The sequence below is a fragment of the Pagrus pagrus genome (genome assembly GCF_965226575.1).
Source record: "Pagrus pagrus genome assembly, chromosome: 13".
NCBI lineage: Eukaryota > Metazoa > Chordata > Actinopteri > Spariformes > Sparidae > Pagrus > Pagrus pagrus.
In genome coordinates, this window is record NC_140197.1 from 18,842,961 (window position 1) to 18,862,436 (window position 19,476).

The window sequence follows — 19,476 nt, forward strand, 5'->3', positions numbered from 1 at the left end:
TATCACTGTGGCACACCCACAAAACAGACAAAGTCATGCAAATATAATTCAAAACATTTCTCCTGAGGTGGAAATAACCCATAGGGCATACGAGGTGAGTCACTGACAACGCTTAAACACACAGAGTGTTTCACTTTTGAGTCTCTAAAAGTGATGCATAGCTCGTGATGTGATCGCTGGTAATGATTACTGAAATGATTATAAAAGTTTTATATTTTTTTATTTTTAAGTGTGTGTAAATGATTGCCTGGTTTGCACAGGTTACAGTTATGCATGGAGTTTTGAGACATTTTTCACATCTCATTATCCACAAATGCATACTGGTGGTTATTTTTCAATTCTGTCATACCTATTGGGCAATTTTGTGGCTCCACACAACCACACCTGCTCCATGATGATGTGGGTGTTATTTAAATAATAATAACAGGTTTGTTGGGGCTGATTTCTTCACTCATTTGTTGCTTTGCCTTAAAATTAATAAACTATTCAGTTTGGGATCTTCTCTTAATCTGTTGGGCAATGAAAGACCGTACAATAAACAGGTTAGATATGGCTTATATACAGCTAGAGATGGTGGAGTTTACAAATATTTCCCAGTGTTTTTTTCATTTGACCACTTTCATATGGAATTATTGTGTTACTGTGTTGTATTGTGGTATTAATATGTTTTGTAACTCACACTTCCACAAATTCCTGCAGGACCTATCAGAAAGCTTTACTTTTTTTCAGTAGACATTTCTTTATAAAAAATGTTCCTACCATGTGTACACATAACTCACAACTTATAAACAAAACAAAACAGACAAAGCCATTCAAGACGGATGCAAAATATTTATCCTGAAGAGTGTTCACCTGTGTGAGTGTTTTAATGTTGTATAAAGTGGTTGCCTGATATCACCCCACTGATATTATTGTTCTTCCTCTTGGCAATCACACTTTTCTTTATCTCTGGTTTATATAGTAACTTAAATTGTATTAATATTTTTTCTTGCACAACAATAAAAAAGAAACTGATAAGAGTGGTGATAAAACTCTTCGCAGAAAAAGAAGAATTTAAAAATTGATGCCCATCCTTGTTTATGGGTCATCTCTGAGTCAACATGTTCCATTTTCTTGCATCAGTAAGTGGCAGTTTGCTAACATGACCAAACATGAACAAATACCTGCAGTTACCATTAATCCAAAATGCATAACAACATGCCTCTACTGAACCTGTTTAGGCATGAAGATTAATTATTAGCAGAAAAACAGCTGAACATCGTTGCCCTGTATGAAAGAAGTTTTGAAGATGAACAGCATCAGGACTTTGACCATTTCTTTCTCTTCATTTACAAAATGAAGACCAAAAACAATGAAAATAAATGTCAGGGAGAACCTTGAGCAGCTTTTGGGTGCTTTAATGAAAACATTAATGACAAAGAAGCCAAAAACCAGTGGCATTTTCTCACAGAAGAGAACTTTATTGAACAGTATAAAATATCTAAAAAGATTGGTGACAATTTAATAATTGTCACTAAAACATAATTTTCATTCTCATAAAAACATCAATGACCCCTCGAGTCCTGTATGAAAGCATCTGTATTTGTAATGTATCTCCACTCATTCATTCAGGTTTTCCTTTGTCACCTGTCTGTAAATATATGCATTTAAAATCAAAACAAAGCAATCAACTGGTTTATCACTATCATCTAGTTCTCTCTATTTCTCACATATGAACACACAGAAAATATAGCTTGTTATCAAAGTTCAAGGCTTAATAAAAACATCTACAGTATACATAAAATATCATTAGAATGGCAGTCCATTGATCCTAAACAACCATTAAACTTAACTAAAACATAACAACTAAGCTCAAAAAATAAAAACATGAATGAATAACATATAAGATATAGGCCTACTCAAGAAGGAGAAAAAATTAAAAAACAAAATGTCTCTGCGTCATGATGGCTTGGAGGCTCGGACCAGAACAATGAAAACGACAACCTCTCTGGTGAGGAACTTTGCTATGACACACACACATTTTCTGTCTGCTTCTGATCTTTGATCAATTAAAAGTGAAAATGTCCTATTCAGGAAAACTGACTGTGATTTACAACAAGTTAACTCACGAACATACCAAAGCAACTCTCAAAGAGAACAGGGATAACAACTTGACAAAAATATTTGAGACCAAATCTCAGAGGCCTCACATCTCAAATCAGCAGGTCTGCAGGGACCAAACCTGAGACATCCACCAGATACTAACAGCAAGACTGTGACATTGAACAGTAATCAGCTGCTACTGTAAGTAAATACATTGGTAGCAGTATTTAAAACAGGTTAGAATCAGCGCATCATGTGAACATTTTAACAAAAGCTTTACCAAATCTGTGGTGTTTCTTCTTCTTGGATTTTCTTCAAGTCAGTGTGGTGTTTTTCCACCTCTGCAAGTTCCACTGTGAAATCTAAAAAAAAGCAAAAGAAAAACAAACATTGTCTTCAACAAATGCACTATCAATAACACTGGAAATTTCTTGACATTCATTTCAATAAATATAAACACTATTTTATTGACTGTCCTTTTTTTTTTCTTTCTATGATACTCCTTTACCTGGGAGTGAGTAACCATCTGTCTTGAGTGACACCTCGATTGATTTCTGCATCGTTTCCTCCAGTGTCTTCAGGATGTCCTCCTAATTCAGCATCAAACACTTCATTAGTTATCACTCATATGGCTAATAGTGCATCCATGATAAACTGTATGCTACGTGAATTAATCGTTTACATGTGTTCACAGGGCTGCTGAAACTGGGCAAAACGGTTTAATGGATTCTTTTCTATGTTTCTGTCTTAGATTAATAACAATAGTTAAATGTTTGTGACATCTGCAATGTTTTTAGAAGAAAAGGTAGAATGAATGATAATTATTCCACTTGAATATCAAAAAGAATGATGACCTAGAAACGTGGATAAAGATAAAGATTTGCAGCATGACATGTATTACTATATCATCATCATTTTATGAAATTTCATAGAATGTGACAAACCATCAAGTCTCTCAGATGGCCCAACATTTCCTCTTTAGCTTGCTTAAACATGATGTCCTTTGATGAAAGCACATGCTTCATAATAGTCTCCCTCATGTTTTTCAGTGTGTCGTCTCCTTTGAAGTCAGCTGCTTCTACAATAATACAGAAAATAGCTGTCATGATGGTGTAAATGTGTATTATAATATTATCAGGTTGTATACGTCATGATCTTCTGTCTTACTTTCATAGCATTCTTGCATGCTTTCCTCAATATTCAGTGTCAGACTGTTGTAGATTTTTTTCTTACGATCACGGATTTTTTTGTTGAGTTTTGTTTTCATTTTCTTTTCCTAAGAGAGAGAAAAATAAATGTAGATCAACATGTTTTTAAAATAAAATCAAGATAATACAAAGGGGGTAATCTTTTCTCTGTTTCTCTTTCCTTTTTTAAAAAAAAACATTGTACCTAAAGTTGTATTTAAACGGATTTTCAAAGTAGGAAATGTGGTGTTTAAAGAGTTTTTATCTCCATTGTTGCCAACATTTACTATACTGATAGAATGAGTTATGTATACTGTACTGTATATAGATATGTTAATCTCAAAATATGTTTTTTTGTTTTTAATTCTTAAATGTTTAATCTTCAGTCACAAATTTGATCAACTTGAGTTGATTTGGATAAAGCCCACTGAGGCAATGTGATTGTGATTTTGGGCTGTATAAATAAAATTGATTTGATTTGCCCACCCTTCTCCTGATGTCTCCCTGATGGAAAAACATCTTGACACTAGCATAATAGATAGGATAGTATCCTCATATTTTACCTCTGTCTCAAGAAATATCAGTTGAAGTTTGACATCTTTGAACCTCTTAATCAGGCTCTTTGTGTCCAGTGAAAACTTAGTGATGACCCCGTTGAATGGCTCGCATTTTCTTTCATTTCTGAAACATGAAAGTTGAGATGTTATGTAATTTGTATGCATGTATATATAATTTGTATAACTGCATAATGTAGAGTTTTTTAAACATTCTCCATGTATTGTAAATTGGGCCAATAAATGGTTTTATGTCCTCATTAATGAATTTCTTACGGGAAGGTCTTCCTGAATTCCTCATCAATGCTGTCAGTCAGGCATGAAGCTAACTTCTCATTGAGGTTGATTTGTTTCCCTTTTTTTGTTCTGTGGATGCCACGATTCCTAACCACACACTTTAAGGTTCTGTGAAAACCACGACCTGATACTCTCTGAAACAAAACAGAAAACAATAAAAAGAGTTAGACTCATTCATATCAAGACCAAAATAAAGTGTTTTTATCTAAATATAATTAAATTACATACAGGGTATAAGTTGGACTCCAACTCTTTTTTACATGTTTTTTTTGAGTTTTCAACTCCCTCACTGAGGTATTTTCTTAAAGCATTGTAAGTGTCATCCATGGGTTTTCTGACTTCATCAAGTTCATGCCTCATCTTTTTATTGAGTTCTGTGCACACTTCGTTTTTTTTGCCAGCCTGAAATTACAAAAACACATTCAGTATTCAAAGCCATGAAACAACCGTGCTACTGACTTTTCCAAGATGTATTTTTATTGTTTATTTATTCATGAAATTCTGTTATGCTATAATAACTGTGGTTATATAATGTAACAAAAATTCAGGAAATCAACTACCTTAATGGCTTAAATGCCTGGGGGGGTGGCATTACATATTGAAACTTTTAGTGTTTCATTGCTATTAAAATGTATCCATATATGTAGATTTGAGAAGTCACAGCATACTTTAGCTTGCTTATTTGCTTTAGATATTATCTTCTGTCATATTAATAACAATTACGACTACTAAAGACAACAAATTAAGTTACTTCATTCATTGATCTTACCACTTCTCTATGGCTGGCTCCTTGAATCAGAGAGAGAATCCCATAAGCTCCAGAAACATAGTTAAATGTTTCTGAGTGACAGTCATTGAGTTTTTGCAGAAATTCCTGAAGTTTGGGTATTTCTGTAAAAAAAATGCGGTTTTTATCTTACATATTTATATAAAATTGCAAGCGGGGTACCCCAGGGCTTCATTCTGGGGCCTCTACTATTCAACATTTACATGCTTCCTCTTGCTCAGATAATGGAAAACAACAAAATATATTACCATAGTTATGCAGATGACACACAAATTTACATAACCATCTCACCAGGGCACTATAATCCCATACAAACGCTGAGTAGATGTGTTGAACAAATCAATGATTGGATGTGCCAGAGTTTTCTTCAGTTAAACAAAGATAAGACTGAAATAATTGTTCTTGGAGCCAAGGAGGAACGACTGACACTCTTTGCTCAGCTTCAATCTGTAACAAACCGAGCCAGAAACCTGTGTGTAATCATAGACTCAGACCTTAATTTCAGCAGCCACACTACGACAATTACAAAGTCGGCCTACTATCAAATATAGAATGTATCCAGGATAAAAGGACTTATGTCTCGGCAGGATTTGGAAAAACTTGTCCATGCATTTATCTTCAGCAGACTTGACTACTGTAACAATGTCTTTACAGGACTGATTCTGATTCAGAACACTGCTGCTTGAGTCCTAACAAGAACCAAAAAGGTAGATCACATCACTCCAGTTCTCAGATCCTTACACTGGCTTCCTATCAGTCAAAGAATAGATTTCAAAATCCTGCTGTTGGTTTATAAAGCACTGAATGGTTTCGGGCTACAATACATTTCTGATCTGCTGCTACGTTATGAACCATCCAGACCTCTGAGGTCGTCAGTTACAGGTCTGCCTTCAGTCCCTAGAGTCAAAACTAAACATGGAGAAGCAGCGTTCAGTTATTATGCACCACATATGTGGAACAAACTCCCAGAAAACTGCAGGTCTGCTCCAACTCTCACCTCTTTTAAATCAGGGCTGAAGACCTGTCTGTTTGCCACTGCCTTTCACTGAAGCAATTTTAAGGCTTTGAACCTATTATATAGTAAGTATGCCTACTTTCCTATTTCTTAACTTGTTTTAATGTGTTGTTTCTTGATGTCTTCCTGCTTGTTTTTAATGTACTTTGAATGCAATTTTTTAAAATTTCTTTTAATGTAATTTTTATGCCCCCGTAAAGCACTTTGAGTTGCCTTGTATCTGAATTGTGCTATAAGCTTGCCATGCCTTGCCTATAACATACTTAAATTTAAATGGCAGAATCAATTTAGTCATTCCTGGTTCAGTTAAAGAGGTTAAAGTAAACTAAAACAAAATATTGTATTTGAACTATACATTTTCTGTTATCCACAAAGTGCTTGCATATAAAGACTTTGCCTACCAGTTTCATCTGGTTGTAGTCGTTTTTTTTCCAGGAACTCTTCAGAGCTCACTGTGAACACTTTGAAAGAGTCATCACTGAAATGTTTCTGAAAAGAATACGGTTTACATTTTAAGACAGGCTTGCAAGTGTAGACAAAATTTGCGTCCGATTTGCTGTCAGTCTATAAAACTCACCTTAACCTTGGTTTGTTTGTGGAACGCTTTGCTCACTTCATCCTTGGAACGAGCACGAACATCAGCTGCTGACCTATAGGAAAATATAAATATCAAGAGGCAACTTATACAGGATTTGGAAACAGTCACTAGAAATTACAACATGTTTTGCATACAGTCTTCTTCTCTCCTCTCAGAATAAAGGTCAAAATGATCTTTCTGTTAGCCTGTACCTGTTACTATTGACTCTACCATCCAGCTGGAAAGGGTAACACTTTAAAAGTAAATGATTTCTTTGTAGGTTTTATGGAAAGCACCATCTAATTTGGTAATCATTATAGGGAGGAGGAATTTGGAAACATCTATTTAGTTTAGTTGTGCTGAGTTTAAGTGTTTTTTTAATTATTTATTCATCTGTTATTGGGAACTTAATATAATAATAATAATAATAATAATAATAAACTTTACTTAAATAGCACTTTTTAAAACCACAGTTTACAAACTGCTTTGACAAAACAAAGCAGAAGGAAGTAGGTTTTTGGCTCCGCCAGATCATCATCCATCTTTGTTAAATACACCTTCACCTTTTTTACCCTCAGGTGTAAACTACAGGTTAATTACTTTTTTTTTAAATAAAAAAAAAATTGAAAATACCCGTTATTGGTATTGGCTGAGACAAAGTAAACTTTATTTAATACTATGGAATTTTTATTGTGCCATCAACCATCACATGTGCATCTTAATCACACTATTGTGCCTGTGCTGATAACCAAAAACTGGCTGCAGGATTTATCAACATCTGGGGCCATACTGATAATTATGTTATTTACTTTGTCAATTTTTTTTTTTTTGCATTTGCATAAAAATAAAATGACTTAATAAATGACTTTGACACAAATTTAATTTCCTTAGTTTTTTTGTTTTATTTTCCCTGCTGTACCAAAAAATGTACCAAACTGTGACCCCAAAACTGAGATACATACCAAACCGGTATGTAAACTATTATATGTACTGTATGTTTGCCTGTGTTTACTCAAGTTGAACTCTTAGCCATAGATTTCTACTAATGGCATTTTAAACAACTCACTCATTATCTGAATCTTTAATAAGATCGGACTTGGTGCAGATAAAGTGAATTTGCTGACACTCGCCACCATTTCCCATGAGGCTGCTGGCACTTTCTAAGATCTCCCAGGCATCTCTGTCTGCTGCTGCTCGATTAATTTCAGTCACAATCCACACAGTAGAACATGTTCCAACAACCTGAAGGAGCATAAGAGCAAGGTAACTATGAATATGTACTTATAAGTACTATATACTGTAAACAGCAGTGCATGCAAATAAATTACCTCTTTCCACATTTTATCTCTGCTCTCATTACGGTCACCAGTGCCAGGAAGATCCACAATTGTGACATGGTGGAGAAAAGCATTATTTGGCACCCTGACAGTCACACACTTCACTAGTGGCCAATACCACCTTTTTTTCCCTTTACCGCTGTTGGAGTCACTACTTGTGTACCTGACAAATTTTGCAGACAGCTCTTCAGCCTGCAATAAATAGCAAAATAAAATAAAGGCAACACAAGGCGATTTTATGTACATGAACCTTCAAGTCTAGTCATGTTCATGTGAATGCCATTTAGGACCTTAATGAAACCTCACGTTCGTGATGGTTTTCCTAAGAATGGTAAATTTGACATTGTTTTGAGCACAGATGGATCAATACCACTTCATTTTACATACTGATTTTACTTGTACATTTGTTTAACTAAACAAAATCTAGATTGGCTTGGCAATGTGTACATAACATGAATCTGAATACTAAAAAATCATAGCATTTCAGGCTAGAGTGCTTTCTGTAAAGTGATTATATAATATTGTATGTAAAAAAATATTTTATTTCTTACATACCGATCCACATGTCAAATTCTTGTTCTTGGATTGGAGAAATTCTGGAATTTCTTTGAAATACTTGGTATCCATGAAGTTTTCACCAGGTATGTTTCTCCATTCTTCTCCATACACTGCTGACAGTTTGTCATCAATGTCTTGATCCACATCATCCAAAGGCCTGGACTGTTGTAATACAGTAATTTGACAATGCAGGTTAATGCAGGTCAGGATGTGAAATACTGCCACCTTGTGGTGCTATGTATGCTCCGTGTTTCGGTTCAATAAATGCTCGTGAAACCTCAATAGGTTATGGGCCCAGTCGGTCCCAGTCAGTTCTAGTAATAAGCTTAAAAACAGTTGTTTTACACGGATTCTGTGTGGAGTACTCGGTGTTGTGTGATTCACAATGGAGGACAGACTGTTTATCGACAAGCTAAGTGGACCAGACAACTGGGCTACGTGGAAATTCCAGATCGAGCACCTGCTGAAAGCTAAAAGTCTATGGGGCATGGTAATGGAGACGGAAACATTAGCACAGGATGCTAACGCAGCTGCACGAGCCGAATTCGCTAGGAAGAAAGAAAAAGCGTTTTCAATGTTGGTGCTTAATGTAAGTACATCTCAACTGTACCTGATTACAAGTTGCCAGTCACCTAAAGAAGCGTGGGATACGCTGAAGGGACATTTTGAGAGAGACACTCTAGCAAATAAATTGTTTCTAAAGAAGAAGTACTTCAGGTGTGAAATGAAGGAAGGAGAAACGATAACCGAGCATTTGAAGCGCATGAAAGAATTAACAGATCAGCTCAGTGCTATTGGTGCTGTAATTGAGGAGGAGGATCAGATTGTGACATTGCTAGGTAGTCTTCCATCCAGCTATGCAACAATTGTCACTGCCCTGGAGACAAAGATGGACAGTTTGACTCTTCAATTCGTGCAGCAGTCATTAGTAAATGAGGAACAAAAGCGAGTGCAGGCAAACGGCAGTACCAGTGTTGCGCCACCAGGTGCCGCCTCTGCGATGCAAACTCAAGTGCGTGGGGATCCACAGCCTGAGGGAATCGACAGATCCAAGTGGAAATGTTTTAAATGTGGGAAAGAGGGACATCTGAAACGAAATTGTCCAAAGTTAAAAAATAAAAATCAAACCCACAAGGCTAAACAAATGACATATGAGGATAATGAAAATTCTGAGAGTGCAAACGAAAGTGCATTTGTTGTCAGAGAAAATCAGAATGAAAAAGTGAAACAGGTCGAATGGCTAATCGACTCTGGAGCGTCAAAACACATGACATGCTCAAAAGAAATACTGCAGGATTACCAGGAATTCACAAAGCCACAGTCAGTGAAACTGGGCGATGGCAGAGTAGTCGATGCACAAGGACTCGGCACTGTAAAAATGAAAATGATTTTCAAAGTGAGTGATGTCAAAGATGTCACAATGTACGATGTGCTGTATGTTCCCAAGTTGTCAGGGAATCTTTTCTCAGTGGGAGCTGCTGTGAAAAAAGGGAATACTGTGCAGTTCAAGAAGGCCCGGTGCTACATTCGTGGAAAAGATGGAGATCTTCACGGGATGGGAACACAACGATCCGATGGACTATACCAGTTGGATGTGGAAGGGAGTACGCCTGTCCCTCATACAGCAGGAAGTGCATCAGTTGCAGCCAGCCTATGGCATCAAAGACTGGGCCACACTACCATGCTGAAGGAGCTGAAACCTCTGGTGAGTGGAATGGACTTTTCTGCCGAAAAAGAGAACTCCTTCTGTGAAGCGTGTGTGGAGGGCAAGCTGGCTAGGAAGCCATTCAAGTCAGTGGGAGCAATACGCTCAAAGCGAAAACTGCAGCTGATTCATAGTGACGTCTGTGGTCCCATGCAGACTGAATCCATAGGAGGGTCAAAGTATTTCGTGACATTCATTGATGATTACTCAAGATGCTGCAAAGTATACTTCATGAGGCAGAAAAGTGAAGTGCTCAGCAAGTTCAAGGAGTTCGAGAGAACCTTCTCCAATGAGTGTGGACAAAGAGTTGCAAGACTGAGAACAGACAACGGTGGGGAATACACGTCGAAAGAATTCCAGGAATACCTGAAAGCTCAAGGCATCCACCATGAAATGTCTGTACCCCATACACCACAGCAAAACGGTGTAGCTGAAAGAAAAAATCGGACTTTAGTTGAAGCAGCAAGGAGTATGCTGTCTCATGCAAAGCTGCCAAACATGTATTGGGCAGAGGCTGTGGCAACAGCAGCCTACGTGCAGAACAGGTTGCCCACATCACTTCTAAAGCAACAGACCCCGTACCAGAGATGGAGTGGCAAAAAGCCGAACATCAGTCACATGAGAGTTTTTGGCTGTGTGGCATATGCACATGTTCCAGAAGTAGAGAGGAGAAAGCTGGACAAGAAAGCGGTGAAGCTTCGCTTCGTGGGATATGCCAACAATGCAAAGGGCTATCGTCTGTGGGATGAGGAGAAAAGGAGAATTCTGATTCGCCGGGACGTCATCTTCAATGAGACCGACTTCGACTGGAAACAGGAAGTGGAAGTGTCTTGTTCAGACAGTGATGCTGGCAGTGGTCCTGATGAGAGAGGAGCATCAGTCAACGATGACACAGCAGTCAATGAAGCTCCGAGAGAGTGCGGCAGAGTCAGAAAGCCCCCAACAAGGTATGGCTATGATGAATATGCAGACACAGTGACTGTTGAACATTATGCAAATGTCTGTAGTGTAAATGAGCCAAGTACACTGAAGGAAGCAATGATGAGCTCTAATGCTAAGGAATGGAAGGAAGCAGCTGATTTGGAGTACGAGTCCCTGCTTGAAAATGATACTTGGGACTTAGTGAAATTGCCAAAAGACAGAAAGCCGATAGGTTCGAGATGGGTGTTCAAAGTCAAGCACCATAGTGATGGAGAAGTGGAGAGATACAAGTGCAGACTTGTTGCCAAGGGTTACTCACAGAAGTATGGCGCTGACTATGATGAAACGTTCTCACCTGTTGTACGATTCAGCTCAATTCGTGCATTGCTGTCCTTTGCTGTTCAGAATAACATGCATGTACACCAGATGGATGTCGTTACTGCATTTCTAAATGGACATCTAGAGGAGGAAATCTACATGGAGCAACCAGACGGGTACGTCAAGCCAGGCCAAGAGCACTTGGTGTGCAAGTTGAAAAAGGCAATCTACGGTCTTAAGCAGTCACCTCGCTGCTGGAGTAAGACTTTCACAGAGTTCATGAAAAATCTTGGATTCAACCAGAGCACATCAGATCCCTGTGTGTTCGTGAGAGCTCGACAGGAGCTAGAGATCTTAGCTGTTTATGTCGATGATCTGATTCTGATCACAGAGTCACTGCAGAGCATGAGTGAGTTGAAAGTTGCTCTGAAAAACAGATACAAGATGAAAGACATGGGTGAGTTGTCTTACATACTGGGCATCTCAGTGATTCAAGACAAGACAAACAACTGTGTGTACCTTCACCAAAAGCATTACATTGAAGCCGTTCTTCAGAAATACGGCATGGATAAAGCCAATCCGGTCACAACCCCAGCTGATGCAAATGTGAAGTTACAGAAAAATGATGGTGTCAGTAAGCCAGTGAACCCAGGTACCTACCAGTCAATTGTAGGAAGCCTGTTGTACGCAGCAATGGCCACCAGGCCAGACATCGCACAAGCAGTGAGTGCTGTGTCAAAGTTCAACGCCGAACCAAACACTGCACACATGACTGCTGTGAAGAGGATTCTTCGCTACCTGAAAGGTACCGCAAACCTCGCTCTCAAGTACCAGCGGTCAGAGTCTGGAACTTTAGTCGGCTTCTCAGACGCTGACTGGGCAGGAGATCAGGATGATCGTCGTTCTACAACCGGGAACGTCTTCCTACTGAGTGGAGGAGCAGTAAGCTGGCTCAGCAAGAAACAGAACACAGTCGCACTGTCAACTGCTGAAGCAGAATACGTTGCTCTCAGCCAGGCAGCACAAGAATGTACCTGGCTTACACGACTTCTCAGTGATCTAGGCATGGACGTTACACCAACAGTGATTCTGGAGGACAACCAAGGAGCTATTGCCATAGCTAAGAATCCAGTTGACCATTCAAGAACAAAGCACATAGACATTCGGTACCACTACATTCGTGAATGTGTGCAGAATGGACAAATTCAACTGCAATACTGTCCTACAGATGATATGAGGGCAGATATCTTGACCAAGCCCTTACCAAAGCAGAAATTTGAGTATCTTAGGAGAGAAATTGGACTTTGTGCTGTGTAACTCAGATAAGTACAAGTCGTAGGCCAATGTTTAGTATTGTTAGAGCCCAAGTTAAGACTACTGGTAAGTAAGGTAAAAGGAAATAAGGGGAATTAAAATGGCTTGCTAGTATTCTAGTACTCTTTTACGTTTGTTAAAAAGGGGACTTATAGTCTAAGAGAAGAGTCTAAGTTAAATACATCTCCTAAGTGATTTAAGTTAAAGAAAGTAAGACTTAAGTTTATTGTTAAATTAAGTGGGAGTGTTGTAATACAGTAATTTGACAATGCAGGTTAATGCAGGTCAGGATGTGAAATACTGCCACCTTGTGGTGCTATGTATGCTCCGTGTTTCGGTTCAATAAATGCTCGTGAAACCTCAATATGGACGGCAACTCATATTGCCACTCCTGGAAAAAAAAGGAAAAAAATTACATTTAACTTTAATTAAGTTTGATTTAGTTGGTAGCAACATATCCAGCAACTGTATTTTTGCGGCTACATCATAACTTTTCAAATAGCTTAATGTTAAACATTAACATATTCAGCTCATTTTACCTCTTTTGTGATGAACTCAATGTCCGCCTCATACTTTTTGCTCTTCATGTTAGCCTCCACTTTAATAATGACTGAGGTACATGCACTGATGATTCCTGAAGGCAGAACATTCTTTTCAATAACAGCATTTATCAATGAGCTCTTTCCGGCCCCAGTTTTACCAAAGACACCGACCAGCTCTCTCTTGTCTGTCTCCAAGTTACTGATTTCAGTCCTGTTGGATAAAAGTTTGATCAATTGGGAAAACCGTGAAATCTGGAACACATTACTCTATGAACAACCTACTGGAGTGTAATTTAAAGCAGCCATAATCAATATTTTCATATTATAGTTCTCAGAAATGGAATCCTATTTGCTTCCGCATAGTAACGCGTTCAGCGTTTAGCAGCCAATAGTGCGGAATTCATGTTTAGCCCAAACACATCCCCAAACCGCGTAGTAGTTGACTCCTGATGCTCATCTTCACTTCCGCTGCCACAACAGAGTGTTTCCTCTTCCCTTTCGTACTTTGATTCCTAACCCCCTTTAGACTCATATTATACACCACTTATAGTAAATGACCGATATTGCACATGTATATACAAACACTCTGTATGAGTGTAAACACTGTTCATATCCTGGGAAATTTTTTGCACATCACATGTTTACATGAACATTGCACAGGTATATGCACACAGATCCATCAGGTGTTTTATGTTATTTTTTTAAATATATATTTTAATTTTTTTCTATTTCATTCTCTTAGTCAATTTCTACCTCATGCTGCTACTATTTGTTATTTTTTAGATACTGTTTGTTACCTGGTGCTGCTGTCAAATTGAATTTCTTCTGTAGGGGATTAATAAAGGTACATTTATTACTAACTTAACAGCAGCTAACTACATGTGCAGTAGCAGCAGTTAATGCTTACTATAGCAACAAAGCTACCGATATCTGTCCACCAGCCCCATAAATTACCTCGGTACAGTAACTAGCCTCCTTTGTCGTTCCCAGGGGCTGTGTACAAATACTGCTGTCTGTCCGGAGCTGCTTAAGACAGCAAAATGAAAATCTGAAAATATTTTCACCATAAAAAATGTTTCCAGTTTCACCCAAATCAGTGAATAAAATTATGAAATTGTGATTTTGTACAAATTAGAAAGTTGTGTTTTTTGTTTTTTTACAGTAATCTGGTACCCGAGCACCATATACCTCCGGCAATGTTTTTGTTTTTATACATCCATGGCAGCCTCATAAAATAAGGAAAGTCTTTATAATCACTATATGCTCCTGAGTGCAGGATGAGTCATCAACATTTACTGTAACATTTACTGAGTTTCCAGGAAGTTACAAACTCTAAAATACCATAAAAAAATACCTACAAAACAGATTTAATGCCACTGTTGGACCTGTTACTGACATATAGGTGAGATATGAAACAAGGCACATGTGAAGAAAAAAAACACAACAGCGATTTTAACTTCATGGGATCTTTAAAGGGGAATCCAATTACAACTTGCATTTTTAAAGTACTTCACCAGATGGACCTTGCATAAATCTGGGCTGTCTGTGCAGTAGAAAGACAGATATTTTTTTAATTGTGCAATAGTGCAGCTTAGCCAATATGTGCATGAATCAACCAATACAGGTTATATTGGTAACAACAAAGAAACCTGCTACTTTCGGGTTGACTGTGACTCTGGGAGGAGCAGTTTTTTTATGTGCATTCAAGATGAGTTTGTGATTAAGAAAGGATGTGAAAAAATCCAAGGTACACTGAAGCTCTTGAAGACCTGGGTTTGGTTCCACAAAGATAAGACTATGTCCAAGACTTTAGATAGACTATTGACTATCGTTTGTAGGTCGGATTTGTTATGAATTCTTGGTTAATTACTACTTTCTTCAAAGCAAGAACATGGGTGACAGAGCAACTACTTCAAACTACTCAGCTTCCTTCACTCCCACAAAAAATGTTTGCTCTCTGAAAGAAATTCAGAGAAGAATGTAGAAAAAAAAATCAACATTGGAAACATAGCTCTTAGTTCTGAGTTAGGACAGAGGTGGCGTAAGTCCTTAAAATAAGTCAGCATGTATTTTTATAGAACTGTCTTGCATTGGACTAATCTTAAGACTGGCTCAACACTACAGACCAGTTTAAAATATCTTTGTGAAACTGGCCCCTGCTTAAAAGTAGAGCATGGCTCATACAACAAGGAATGTTGAAAATGAAAACGTCATACTTACTTCAGGAACTCAATGAGCTTGTTGTTGTCCTGGTTAGGTAGCCTCTTTTGGACATAGCTCATGATATTTTTCACATCAGACAGTATGATTTCTGTCAGAATAGAAATTCAAGAATTTTTCAGTAGCAACCATGAATCAGAGTATCCGGTAAATAGTAATGTACAATGATGTGTCAAGTAAGAAATTATATTACATAACAGCTTTTCACCATGTAGTATGTTTTAAATGTTTAGAAAGTGATTTAAATACCTGTGTATGATCCCGGTCCACTGTCACGTTGGCGTTTACGAGGTGGTGAATGCCACTTACTGGACCCGCCCTGAAGATCCGGCTGTCTCTTTCCTTCTTGTTTTTTTAAATAAAAAATCAAAAGTTTGTTGAATGTTCCTCTCAAAATACTAAAACCTGGTTTACTCAAAGCTAAAAGATATTGCTATCTTTAAAACATTAATGAACTCTATATGTAATCAATAAGTATATTGTGTATCTCACTTTTATCCTTTGTGACACTGGTGGATGGCAAAACCTGGGAATGAATAAGAAGATTGATTCTTAAAATTATTTGATCAAGAAATATTCACACAGGCCTTTTCCTTTTAACACGGGTCTTCAGGCTTGAACCAAAATCTTTAATATTCATAAAACATTATCTGTATTTGTGTTCTCATCCAATCTGGGATGAGCCTGACAAAACGCTGGGGAGTGAAGACCAGAAGGGGATAACAAGTGATCACTTGTTCACTTCTTCAGTCAACAATGATTTTGTCTCAGTAACAATTCAGGCACATTCACTGATAACATGCCTGTGAAATCCAGTGTGATCTTTACCTGATCTGATTCAGCTGCTTCTTCATTCTCCTGTTGCAACTGCAAATATAAATAACACTCTAAGATGACGGCCATGTAAAATGTTGAGCAGACTTTGAAACAACCTGTGTGATTGTGATAAATTCCTCAGAATATACAAAATTGTATCAGACTGAAGTCAACTTACTTGAGCAGGAGAATCAATTGTTTCCTGGTTTGTTGTGTTTTCTTCTCCCTAGTGACAAAAAAAAAAAAAAAGAAAAAAGAAAATAGTTGCAAACCAAAATGTTATACAGTATTATAACTCTGCCTTTAGGCATCATTGAAACTCGTGATGCTCCTGTCAGTGATAAAAACATATATCTTTATAAGTGAGATTGATAAGAACACATACAGTAAAATATTTTCTTGGTGAAGAACATTACCTTTAACGACTTCAATCTTTTCTGGAATATAAGCATTGGTCCCATTTGTGGTATCAATTTAGCAATGGTTTCTTGATTATCAAGGCAGAAGAAACTTTCCTCCTTAATACGTTCTTCTGTAATCCAAAAATATTAAAAGGAATCTTAGTCATGTAGAAATGAAAATATTTCAATTGCTGCAGAAATGTGTTTAATAAAAGGTGATACAGTCGTGAAAACATTGTTAATTTAACATTTTTAAAAGTGCTACACAGAACTAACCGCATTGTTGTATGAGGTGAATGCTTATTTATTTGATTGTATTTTAAGTATTTGCCACTTTTCAGTCTTTATTGCAGACAGTAAATATACTATATACAGTATACAGTACACTGTATATACAGTGCTGCTCTCAAGTTAATTAAGTGCTCCTTCTAATTGTGTGAACATGTACAAGATCTTTACTGTAAGTGGTTTTGTAGGCTACTCTGATCATAGACAAGAATTGCCAGAATTTATTAACACTGATCTCTCCCATTTTCTTAAAATGTAAAAAATGCAGCAATATGTTCCAGCCATGGGCGAGGCTAGCCCCTAAAACTTGCAGAAAGAAATGTTTTTATTCTAAAATTTTTGTTCGTCTTTGACAAGATTAAATAATGTCCAAAACATACTCCGTAGTTTGTGGTTTAAAATTTATATGTTAAGGACGAAAATGAAAGCACCCCCGCTTAGCAAATGGTATCATCCCCTTCTCACGCGCTGCTTCTCCTCCTGTACCTGCACCGCTCCGCAGCCCGACCGTCGTCCAGCGCGTCACATACAGTACGCAGAGTGAGAATCCTTTTAGTTGTAGTGTTACAAACGTGTCAGGAAGACGCTAAAGTCACGTAGCTTTATCTTCCCGGCAAAACTTGGGAAGCTTTTTGTGAACTTAAAGGGTCGTTTTTCAAAATTTTCTTCCGGGGGGTCATGCCCCCGGACCCCCCTAGTGTATATATATATACTAACTATCTGGGTGAGTAATATTATATAGACATTTGTTTGGTTTTTGTGTTAAAAAAGGGTGGGTGGTGGCAAAGGGGCTCATTGGGTGCTCAGCACCCCTAAAGCTCTGACCCTAGAATCGCCCCTGGTTCCAGCATTTTTTATGTCTGTAGTAGATGTCTCAATATTGGTCGGTCATATCAATAATGTATAACTGTCACATATTCTGCCTGTTTTTTCCCCTCACCACAGACCCAGCCACACCCTCCTGCCTTCTCTTAACACTGCTCCTGCCAGTTTCATTACCTGACCTGCTCCACCCACTTATCCTCATTCCTCCTGATTACCTCAGTGCAACATACGAGGCTCATTTATAAATGGATAAACATAGTGAGTCATAAAACATTTAATAATATTATAATATAATAATTTCTGATACTGGCCCACTTCCACTTGTCCTCTGCCAGATTTTCCAGCGTCCACTGTTTCCTGTTTTCCTCATCCTGCTTCCCTGAACCCCTCCCTGATTTTCTGACTTTTTTTCGTTGTCTTATACCTGCTTAAGTTTGCCTTTGTGTTCACCTAACTGGTTTCAACCTCTGTTAGTTTTGAATAAAGGATTTTAAAACTTTGCTCCTAACATATGCTGCGCTGTGTCGTACATGTCGTGTTATGCCAGTTCTGAGCCAGCACCAATACAATAATATCTGTGCCCAACAAAGAAACACTGAAATACTTTACCTTCAAATTTTTCGATCCATTCGCTGAGGCCCCATTCAGTTAATTTGTTACGGACAAAATCATCCATGATCAACAGCAACTAGAAGGTAAACTATCATAATACAAGCAAACATCAGTGTTTGATATTCTGAGTGAAAAGAGACAAGTTTAACCAAAAGACAATTTTATTACATTCATTTTCCATTTCCATATTTAATAATAATAATAAAAAATTTCATCGATGTTTAATAATGTAATTCTATCACAACTGAAAACACCTGCTGAACTGAAAGCATTTTAAAATGTTTGTTTTGGTCTTCATTACCTCCAACCACTCTAAAAGCTTTGCAATAAAGGAAATAAAGGGGCCGAGCTATACAGAGTGAAGATTTAACAAAAGGAGTTGCAATATGTATACAATATGTATACATAATAAATCTATATTACATTAATTACATACAAAATAGCACAGTAACACTAATGTTTAACTTTAGTTTAACCCTCAGTTTCTAATGTAATGCATTGATGTTAGTGTACTTACATTAAGGCTGTTCCTCCTTCATGCAGGAACACGACTCCTCCTGTGCTCGATGAACTCTGAGCTCTTTCTTTTATATCGTCTCCACCCATCGCCAACAGTCTGTCCTCTCTGCCGATGAAGCAGGTTCAGCACGATCAATTCAAATGTGTGAATACAGATAATGGAGTAGAGTTGAAGTAAAAGTAACATAAAAAAGAAACAGCAATCTCCAAGTACCTCAAGACTGTACTTAAGTACTGTGCTAGAGTACTTAGTTACTTTTCCACCTCTGTTAAAAGAATGGAACGGCAGGAGAGGGTTGTCTAATTATTGGTGCACTGGGGACTCCTGCTGGTTGTTTGGGGTGGTGGTGAGGGACATTTTCTGTATAATCTATTTTACTGTATATCCTAGATGAGCTTATTTTATTCAAAGCAAGCAACTATATTATTTGCACAACAAAGATTGGTTCATTTTAATCAACAAAAGCAAAAGTATTTGATGTCTACGTGCCTGTTAGTGTTTATTTATTGAAGGCTTATCAATAAATGAATAAATAAATAAACCACTACCACAGTGCTTCACATGGCTTCACATAAAACTAGTCAGGCCTGCACTAGTAAA

General features: G+C 37.6%; 1 protein-coding gene across 1 annotated transcript; it reads right to left on the reverse strand.

Moving 5' to 3' along the window:
- Nucleotides 1–1,363: 1,363 nt before the first annotated feature.
- On the reverse strand, nt 1,364–18,420 carry LOC311268495 (nuclear GTPase SLIP-GC-like; the record flags this gene model as incomplete). The annotated part of the gene is made up of 16 exons (XM_084372163.1): nt 1,364–2,444; nt 2,591–2,672; nt 3,027–3,160; nt 3,250–3,358; nt 3,833–3,950; nt 4,100–4,254; nt 4,349–4,522; nt 4,890–5,011; nt 6,324–6,411; nt 6,500–6,572; nt 7,566–7,741; nt 7,828–8,028; nt 8,392–8,556; nt 13,192–13,405; nt 15,415–15,505; nt 18,354–18,420. The coding sequence occupies 16 exons, from the start codon at nt 18,418–18,420 to the stop codon at nt 2,359–2,361; spliced, it is 2,055 nt and encodes a 684-aa protein (XP_084228289.1). The 3' UTR covers nt 1,364–2,358.
- Nucleotides 18,421–19,476: the final 1,056 nt, after the last annotated feature.